This window comes from Phacochoerus africanus, chromosome 14, assembly GCF_016906955.1.
Source record: "Phacochoerus africanus isolate WHEZ1 chromosome 14, ROS_Pafr_v1, whole genome shotgun sequence".
Classification (NCBI taxonomy): Eukaryota; Metazoa; Chordata; class Mammalia; order Artiodactyla; family Suidae; genus Phacochoerus; species Phacochoerus africanus.
This window is the reverse complement of record NC_062557.1, coordinates 5,824,431-5,834,505: the sequence shown is the minus strand read 5'-3', so window position 1 is coordinate 5,834,505 and position 10,075 is coordinate 5,824,431. Positions and strand designations below refer to the sequence as shown.

Below are 10,075 nucleotides of genomic sequence, written 5' to 3'. Positions count from 1 at the left end.
CCTCCCCCTTCCCTCCCGCCGGATCGGGAGCGGAGGGATCGTCCCGGCCGCGCAGTCGGGCTGTCAGTCAGTGCCTGGGGCCCCGCCCCGAGCCGCCCCAGGCCCCGCCCCCACCACTCGGGTCCGGACCTTGAACACTGCCTCGGTCAGCGCATGCGCCCAGGTGAAGCGGCGGGGGTGGGGACGAGAGTACGCTGCGTCCCGGCTGTTGGAGCAGGGGCGATCTGGGGCTCTAGGGTTCAGACTGAAGGGTGAGGTGCCCTGTTTGTGACGGGTGGGAGGGAAGACATGATGCGAAGGGCTCTGGGAACCGAGACCCAGGAATCCCACTTGGGAAATCCCCCTTCCCTTTTGCCCCTCGCCCCTCCAGGGACCGCCGCGGCGACCTCTGCCCGCGAGGCCAGAATAGCAGACCAACAACCGCTGGTTGGAGCAATGGTGCCACCTAGCGGCCCGTGTCGGAGCGGCCCGTGGTGGCGGCGGCGGGGACCCCAGCTTCGAGGAGGTGCCTATGACCATCTATGGTGGCGCTTCAGCACCATCGTGGGTCGGACAGCTGCCTCCCGCCCCCGGCCCTGAAAACATAGTTTCCGAGCCCTTAGGAAGAGACCCAACGGAAGACCCTGAAGGAACACCGAACCTCCCTAGACCGCATCTGACAGCCCTCGGCGGCCTCCAGTTTGTGAAGCTGGAATTCGGGAACCTAGCACTCTCCCATCTCTACACCCCTCTTCTTCCCTCCCTGACCCAGTGGGTGATGGGGACTAAGCAGCTCAGGGCTGCGGAGGGGAGGATCATGAATTTGACTCTTCATAGCACACTTTCAAACGTCAGGCTCCGCAAGTTTTACTAGAGAGGAGCCCAGAGGAGGGCTGGGGATCGGAGAGATGGTCCTAACAAATCCAGAAACCTGCAAGCTCTCCGCCTCCGGAATCGAGGCCCATGACTGTGGGCAGGCGCTAGGACCCAGGACACCCAGGAAGGTGGAAATCAGGTGGGTTGATCTGGAGAGCGGAGGAGCAGAGGTCGGATTGGTGGGCGCTAGGGCCGCGCGGAGTTCCGGCGGTGGGCGGGGCATGGGCGGCGCGCGCGCGCGCAGCTGCAGACGGCGGCCCGATGGAGCCCGAACCTGGGTCCGCCGAGGTGGAGGTTCCTCCCGGGCGCGTGCTCAGGTGCGGCGCGGCGCGGCCCGGCCCGGGGGAGGTGCCGGGACCGCAGGGTGGGCGCAGGGAAGGAGATGGGCACCCAGGAAGGGGATCCCGGCCAGGGCCGAGCGGTCCCGACAGCGTGGCGCTAACCCCGCGTCCCTTCTTGCTTTCCCCAGTGTGCCGGAGCTCTTCGCCGCCCGCTCGCGGCCCCAGAAGCTGCCCCAGCGCTCGCATGGCCCCAAGGACTTCCTTCCCGACGGCTCGGCGGCCCAGGCTGAGCGGCTGCGCTTGTGCCGCGAGGAGCTCTGGCAGCTGCTGGCGGAGGAGCGCGTGGAGCGCCTGTGAGGGGGGCGGGCCGGGCCGGGGGCGGAGCCGGGCGGACGGACCGGGTCGACTAAGCCCGCAGATTGAGACGGCCCCCTCCCCACTCCTTGCCAGGGGCAGTTTGGTGGCCGCCGAGTGGAGACCGGAAGAAGGCTTCGTGGAGCTGAAGTCTCCTGCGGTGAGCCGTGGGCCTTTGAGACAGGGAGCCCGCCTTCTCTGCCCTCCCGGCTCCTTTGTGACATTTGCTCTGGGTCCCACGCAGGGTAAATTCTGGCAGACTATGGGCTTCTCAGAGCAGGGACGGCAGCGGCTTCACCCGGAAGAGGCCTTGTATCTGCTGGAGTGTGTGAGTGGGGCCCTGGGAGCGTGGCAAAGGGCTTGGGACCAAGGAACGGAGAGGCCATGTATTTATTGGAAGAAAAGTATATCATCTGAGCATTCCGGGAGCTTGTAACCTGATTTCCAGAGCAGGAGACAAGAGTACTACGCGGGGAGCAGGGATTCCAGCCTAATTCTGAGTGCTGCCTCCCTCCCCGACCCCCTGTCTTCCTGGTTGGCCATATTCTCGCTGCAATGGGGGGGGGGGAGTATAGCAAGCCAGGAAGTCGCCCCATTGGCTGTGCCACTGCAGGGAGGATTCACAAGCCAGGCTGTTGGCCCCACTTCCAGGGTTCCATCCAGCTCTTCCACGAAGACCTGCCACTGTCTATCCAGGAGGCCTACCAGCTGCTGCTGACTGAGGACACTGTGACTTTCCTGCAGTACCAGGTATCTGTCATCCTCTCCCCGGAGAGGAGCCACCCACCTACTCAGCTAATAAGTGCTTATGAGTACTGACAAGGGGCTAGGCACAGGGCCATGTGCTGAGGCTACCAGGCAGTCCAGAGCTCGGTGGCTAAAGTGCTTCCATTCCCGCGGTGGCATTTGGGTCATAGATTAGCAAGCAAGCAAATGGATGATTGACTTCACAGGTGAGAGCCAGAAAGAAGGGGAGGAGGGGGAGCCCAAGGCTAGAGACATAAATGTGGGCATCATAACCGCACGGATGGTATTGCCAACCTCACTGGGCTGTGTGGAGGTGTGGCCCGAGACCCGGACACTCCAGCATGAGGTCAGGGGAAGATGGGGGACCCAAGGAGAAAAAGCAGGCGAGGGAGCATCACAGAAGCCGAGAGAAGGTCTTCCAAGGAGGAAGTGGTAGGCCATGTGGAGGTTACTGAGAGATCAAGCAAGATGGGGACATTCCTGCCTGCACCTCCCTGACAGGGACACAGGGACACATCCAGAGGCCAGTCCCCGGCCCTCCCCCTTTCTGTGGGGTGGGAGGCAGATGTCCTCCACCTTCTGCTGTCTTCCTACCTGCGCGATAGGTAGGAGCTCACTCACCACAGCTTTGGTATCAAAATATTCTGGGCTGTATTTTTTTTCCTGGTATCTATCAGCTATCAGATTTGGGGATTTAAGTCAAGAAACTCTGAAAGTGGAGTTCCCTTGTGGCTCCGTGGGTTAAGAATCCAACATTGTCACTGCTGTGGCTTGGGTCACTGCCATGGCATGGGTTCATTCCCTGGCCTGGGAACTTCTGCATGCTGTGGATGTGGCCAAAAGGGGGGGGGGGATAAAAACTGCTAAATGTCTTTTATGCCCAGAGTAAGGTAAGTGAGTGATAGGAATTCAGAGACTGAGACCTTGTTTTGGCGGCAGGGGGAGAGTGTGTGTGTGTGTGTGTGTTTATAATGAGGTATGGTCCAGCTCGTCCCAGGGTTTGGAATCTGGGGGTGCAAGGAAAGTTTCTGTCTGGAGAAAGTGTTTTCAGAAGTGGACCTCTGACCTCTCCTTTTTTCCTTTTGAGGTCTTCAGCCACCTGAAGAGACTGGGCTATGTGGTTCGACGATTCCAACCCAGGTAAATCCCTGTCGCATTTCCCTCGAGTTTGTCCTGGTCCTAGGACCTGGCTGACTAGCTCCAAAGTGGAAAGCGGTCTCTCTACCTGGAATCCTTGGCGGGAACTGCAACTCCCTGAACGCGGGCTGGGGGCTTCTGCTGGACGTGTTCTCCCGAGGGCCATGTTGGGACAAATCTTGGTCATTTGAGCGTATCGTGAGCTATCAGATTGGGCCCCTTCTTCAGCCCGTCCACTCCACAGATAGCATTTGAGCACCTCTGGCTCACTGTGCGTGCCAGAGCAATGCCTGGCACTTAGTAGGTGTGCAGGTGCACTTAACGAGTGAGACTATGAACGAAGGACCAGGTGAGGAATTAACAGTCGAGGAGGACTTCACATTCCGTTTGCTGGGTTGGGTGTTCTTTCCTTCTGGGGCCTCTGCCGATTGTCACCTTAGTCACCCAGCGTCGCTGAGAGCCACAGAGACTTTCGGACTCGGAGGGGAAACTGGTACAGCCGTTGCAGCTTCACAGGGCGTCACAGACCCTCTAGAACAGGCATCTCCTTTAATTCCTGGAAGTGGAACATGTCTAAGGAAACAGTCATGGATAGATGTGTGGAAGTTCACCTGTGAGAACATTCATCTATTCGGTCATTCACGCAACAATGTTTATTGACTATTTACTGGGGGCCAGGCCCTGTGCTCATGGTCGAGGAATAGCTGAGAGCAAAGTCAGTGACCCCACCGAACTTGGATTTAACGGGGAACTTACACAAAATCGCATCGCTTTGCAAAATCAGTGGTCTTGGAAACATCCTATAAATCCAACGCGGAACGCGTGGTCACACAGATTAGAGTTTATCCCATGGAGCAGCTCTATGTCATGGACCTTTCTGTAGGGATAAAAATGTTCTGTGTGAATGTTGTCTCATTCGTGTGGCTTCTGTAACCAGGAGACTGAGTTTTTAATTTTTTTTCTTGTCTTTTTAGGGCCATACCTGTGGCAGGTGGAGGTTCCCAGGCTAGGGGTCAAAACGGAGCTGTAGCTGCCGGCCTATGCCACAGCCACACCAGTGCAGGATCTGAGCTGCATCTGTGATCCTACACCATAGCTCACAGCAACGCCGGATCGTTAACCCACTGAGTGAGGCCAGGGATTAAACCCACGGCCTCATGGATACCAGTCGGGTTTGTTCACCACTGAGCCACAAGGGGAACTCCTAGTTTTGTTTAACTTGAATGGATTTATATTTAACTTAAGTCGCCCTTTGTGTCTAGGGGTACCATATTGGACAGTGCAGCCTTACAGCCATAAGAAAAAAATCACTGCAGGGAAGAATGGTTTAATGATAAAGGGCTATGTCCATAATATGCTATCGAGTGTAAGAAAAAGGCCACACAGCAGTGTGTTAGTGCAGTATCATCTTTGACAGAAAAAAATCTACGGAGAAGACAGTGTGTATCTGTGTGTGTGTGTGTGTGTAAGAAACAAAATACTACAGTAGTACCCGTGGGTTTTATTTTCATTTCTCTATGTTTTCTAAGTTTTCTAGTCCTCTTACCAGTGATTAGTCCTTTATTGCTGGCTCTGCAGGAGCCCTGGTTCCAGGGAACCTCTGCTCAGAGGTGCCGTTGGTGAGACGTAGAGGCCCTGGTGGCTGCCCCCGTGTTCCCCGTGCGCAGGTCTGCCCAGGGCCTTAGCCCTTGGCTGTGGCTCTGACCCTGACCCACTTTTCTCGGGGCCAGTCCCTCACGCTTTGCACTGGGAGCCCCAGGCTGAGGAGTGGGTCTGTGGCCCACCCCATTCTCACCCCACAGCTCCGTCCTGTCCCCTTACGAGAGGCAGCTGAACTTGGACGGCCAGCACCTGGAGGATCGGCACGGCAAGAGGAAGAGGAGGAGCTCCAGCTCTCGGTAATGCTCCCCATGTGGCCACCACCCAGGGCGAGCCGGTGACGGAGTGCTGGTGTTGGGGACCTTGGAGAATGCCTGGGCTTAAGAGCGGGGCTCGGGCGGCTCCTGCCCAGGCTCAGGGAGGCAGCAGGGCACGTGTGGGTCACGTGCACCTCAGCCATCAGGAGCAGATGTGCTGCATTTCCTCCCCACGTCCCTCAGGTCCATTAATAAGAAGCCCAAGGCCCTGGAGAACCCCCTGCAGGGGGTGGATGGGACACCCGAGAGCCTGGCAACCTCCAGCCCACCTCCCCGAAACCAGAACAGCCGATGCCCAGAGGAGAAACCCCAGGAGTCAAGCCCTGTAAAGGGCCCAGAGGGCCCCTCCCAGCTTCTGGGGTCCCTGGAGCCCTGCCCTGGTCTGCCCAGGGAGGGGGTGCGGTGCAGCCAGGAGAGTGGCAAAGTAGAGAACGGGGTCCAGGGGCCGTGTAAGCCACGCTGGAACTTTGAGCAAATCTCCTTCCCCAACATGGCTTCAGACGGCCGCCACACCCTCCTGCTTGCCCCCGCGCCAGAGCTGCTCCCGGCCAATGTTGCCTGGGCGGGAGACGGACGCCGAGCCCTGGTGCCAGAAGCTCAACCAGCGGAAGGAGAAGCTCTCCAGGCGGGAACGGGAGCAGCAGGCAGAGGCCCAGCACTTCCGGGAGGACGTGAACTCAGATCCCGAGGTGCAGCGCTGCTCCAGCTGGCAGGAGTACAAGCAGCTGCTGCAGAGGCGGCACCTGCAGAAGACCCAGAGCCGCCCCCCACACCTCTGGGACCAGGCTGTCACCCCCTTGCTGAGTCCTGGTCAAGCAGACTCCCCAGGTACCCCCCTCGCCCTGCCGTAGGCCGCTGGCCACTGAGGAATCGCGAGCCCTTGAGAGGGGCTCCGATTGACCTCGGCGGATGGGGGAGGAGAGACCTGTTGGGGGAGTGGAACCCACAGGATGGTCCGTCCTGGGGAGCAGCGAAGAGCCCCGGGCGGGAGGGTTTAGAAAGGGTAAATCAGTGGCCAGGGAGGGGTGAGGAGAAACGAAAACTGCAACCTCGTCCTTAAGGTCATATAAACAAGATGCATGTGGACAGCCCTGCCACCAGCCGGCTGTGGCCCCTGTTCTCCCTCTGTTAGAAGGGAACAGGGAGCTGATACGTTGGCCAAATAAAAGGAAGCTTTCCTGTATGCCCTGCACTTAAGAGTAGAGAACTAGTAAGGCAGGAATGGTATTATCAGATTCAAAACTACTTTTAATCCTTGGGGGAACATGGTGAGTTGTAAGTAACTAGAGTAGGGTTGCCAGGGCAGTTACATTTGAATTTCAGATAAACAACTATTTTTTAGTATAAATATGTTCCAAATGTTGGATGGGACATACTTAATACTAAAACAGCAACTACTAAAAAAAAAACCCTGCAGAATTCCATGGTGGCTTAGCAGGTTAAGGATCCAGCATTGAGTTCCCATCATGGCTCAGCGGCAACAAACCCGACTAGGATCCATGAGGAGGCGGGTTTGATCCCTGGCCTCACTCAGTGGGTTAAGGATCCAGCATTGCCTTGAGCTGTGGCGGATCCAGCATTGCCACTGCTGTGGCACAGGGTTCGATACCTGGCGGGGAACTTCCACGTGCTGCGGGCATGGCCATAAATAAATAATCTGCTAAATCTGGCCACCCTAAACTAGATGGCAGGTTCAGAAATGTCAGGGAAGTCTGGGTGGATGACTCCCCTCATCCACGCCTTAACTTTCACCATCTTTGTAGCCACAGCCCTTCAGCTTATCTCTGTGCTGCAGACAACACACCTTGCCGATGGAGGGGCCCGGTGAGTTTCCAGGTAGTGCCCGACTCCACAGTACTTTGGCTGCCAAGAGTCGGCAGCTGGGATGGGACTCCTGAAGTTGGGCGTGAGCTGGGGGAGCATTCCAGGGACCCTCTACCCTGGCTAACAGTTCACGTGTGTCCAGGGGAGAGGGAGGAGTGACAGACAGTCATCCCCGGGGTTCCAAGATAAGGTAGCTGAGGCTCCTCGGTGCCCCTGGGTGGGATGGGTTGGGGGGGGCTGTTCCCTGGACCTGAGGGAAGGAAAGGGTGGTGTGGAAAGAAAAGGTGGGGGAGGAGAGCCCCTGTTTCCTAAGGTTTCTCATGGTTCTCAGGCTGCTCGAAAAGTCTGGAGGCTTGGAGATCAGCTTTGATGTCTACCAGGCTGACGCTGTGGCCACGTTCCGAAAGAATAACCCCGGCAAGCCCTACGTTCGGATGTGCATTAGTGGGTACGAAAGACCAGTGAGCACTGCTCCCAGGCTGCCGCCAGTTCTCTTGTAAACCAGGTGGACCTCCTCTCGGTGCTCCTGGCTAGTTGTTAGTCCCCGAGAAGAACCAGGGGTCCGGAGCGAGGCCTCAGAGCCGACGAGCGCTATGGGCACCCAAACTTCCCAGTCCTCAGCTCTCATTCCTGGCATTTTCGAGTCGTCTCTCCTGTGCCACTTTAGTCCCAGGCTCAACTCAGCAGAAGGGATGTGAATCAGAGGGATTTTCAGGCCAAGAGTCCCCTTACCCAACCAGGGCTCTGAATCTTAGCAGAGTCATGCAGTCTGCAGACAGGAGAGCCCAGGGGCCAGACCTCTTGCACCCCAACTCCTGTGTGAGAGCCTCCCTTCCCTGGGAGCTTCAGAGGGCTGGATTCTTTTTTTGGGGGGGGGGTCTTTTTGCCTTTTCTAGGGCCGCACCCACGGCATATGGAGGTTCCCAGGCTAGGGGTCTAATCGGAGCTGTAGCTGCCAGCCTACACCAGAGCCACAGCAACGCCGGATCCTTAACCCACTGAGCAAAGCCAGGGATCGAACCGCAACCTCATGATTCCTAGTCAGATTCATTAACCACTGCGCCACGATGGGAACTCTGAGGGCTGGATTCTCAAATCTTATGGGCAGCCTCTGTTCAGGTCTCAGTCTCACCTTGATTCTTGCAGATTTGATGAGCCAGTCCCAGACCTCTGCACCCTCAAGCGGTTGTCCTACCAGAGCGGGGATGTTCCTCTGATCTTTGCCCTGGTGGACCACGGAGACATCTCCTTCTACAGCGTCAGGGACTTCACGCTGCCCAAGGATGTGGAACACTGACCACGCAGCTCTGGCAGGGCCTGGGGTCTGCTTTGGGGGACCTGGACTGTCTACTCTCAGGGACCATCTCAGTTGCCTCCTACACCCAGACTCTGATCTGTAGCTTCAGGGGCTAGTCTGGGCCTTGGCCCTGGGTGTCTGGCGCTTGCAGGAGAGCAAAGCCTTGCCCCCTGCCTGGCTGCTGCAGCGCTTCCAAGCCCCACGTCTGAGAGTGCTGCTTTGCAGTGATCCCCTGCAAACTCAGGACTAGATTTCAGAGACCCAGCGAGGTGGGGCAGAAGAGAGGACTCTGTGCCTTTAATTGAGAGGGTGCCTGCTTCATGCGATAAAGCCAAAGCCATTAAAAAAAAAAAAAAAATCCCCTTTTCTGCTGTGACTGAGTATACTGGATGAGGCCTCCCTATCCCCACCATCCCACTGTCCGAGGATGGGGCCCCCAGGCCCTCACCCCTGCTTTGTCCACCCACAGAGAGCGCTGCTTTCTTGGGGGCAAGAGCTAAGAGGGCAGGAATGCGACCCCTCGCCTGAGGGAAGTCCCAGACCTGTAATTAGCTTGGCTTTCAGAAGGGTAGCCCAAGGAGGGAAGCTGGCACCCATTGGTCCTCCCCTAAACGCAGCGGAGGTCCGGGTGGAGGAGTGGCCTGAACCCTAGTCGTTTGGAGCTGTGTGGTGCAGCGCGCCATTCACGCCCAGACCTCCGCTCCCGGCCTTCGTCGTGCTAAAAACTCCGGTCACAGTTGCTGGCCCTCGGGGCCTCCGGTGACAACGACTTGGAGGAGGGTACAGGCTTGGGGCCCGCCCCGAGAGGAGGCGGCTCTTGGCGACGCCTCTCTCTCCAAGCCACCTGGCTCTTGGGTCCCGAAACTTGGCCCTGTGTCAGACGTCACCCTCTGATTGGGCTGGGCGCTTTCAGGAAGAGCCAGCCAGGCTATGCCCCTCCCTCGGGGCCGCTCCGGACCGGGTTGTGGGAGGGACCTCTCCCTTTATGGAGTTGGGCCTGGAAGGTGGCCCGGAGCCACTTCGCGTTCCGGGAACTATTTTCCTCCCCGGGAGGCGGCGGGACACTGGGCGCGGCGTGCCGTCCTGCGGCCAGGTGCGCGCAGGTGAGGTCAGGGGCGGGCCGGCAGTGCCTCGTGCATATTCACACGGGTCGCGGCCCCGCCCCCGCTCTCCCGGGAGCCGCGGATTGGCCAGGACGCGGTCCCCGCCCCTCGGGGGCGCTCTCCTTGCGCCCCCGCCTCGACGGCGCAGGGCTTCAGGAGGCGGGGCCAGGCTCGGGGGGCGGGCTGCTGGGGCCCGACGCGCTCTCTGGGTTCCGCCCGCCGGGCCGGCTTGCCCTTTATGTAAATAGCGGCGGCTCCGCCCCCTGCTCGCCGCGCCGGAGGTGAGCAGGAAGGAGACGGCCGCCCAGCAGCCCGTGGGCCGGCGGCAGGGTGAACAGAGCCGGCTGCGGGCGCTGAGGAACGCGGAGGCCTCCGGCGGGAGCCGGCCTGGGGTTCCAGGTGAGGTGCGAGCCGGGACCTAAGGAGCCGGGCCCGCCCCCTCGGGGCTCCCGCCACTCTGGGCGAGGAGACAGGGAGGGCCAGGACCCTTGGCTTCCCCGGGCCTGGGTGGGGAGGGCTGCGCCCAAGTCCGCTCGCCTCGCCCAGGATCCCGTCGTTCCG

At 59.1% G+C, this 10,075-nt stretch overlaps 1 protein-coding gene across 1 annotated transcript; it reads left to right on the top strand.

The window, feature by feature from the left end:
* The first annotated feature begins 1,090 nt into the window (after nt 1-1,090).
* LOC125114171 (tRNA-splicing endonuclease subunit Sen54-like) lies at nt 1,091-8,787 on the top strand. Its single transcript, XM_047757313.1, is given in 12 exon segments — nt 1,091-1,172; nt 1,325-1,489; nt 1,587-1,650; nt 1,735-1,818; nt 2,142-2,240; nt 3,325-3,377; nt 5,177-5,272; nt 5,474-5,849; nt 5,851-6,118; nt 7,054-7,114; nt 7,446-7,562; nt 8,261-8,787. Coding segments are annotated over 12 exon segments (1,590 nt in total). The 5' UTR covers nt 1,091-1,116; the 3' UTR covers nt 8,412-8,787.
* The last annotated feature ends 1,288 nt before the right edge of the window (nt 8,788-10,075 follow it).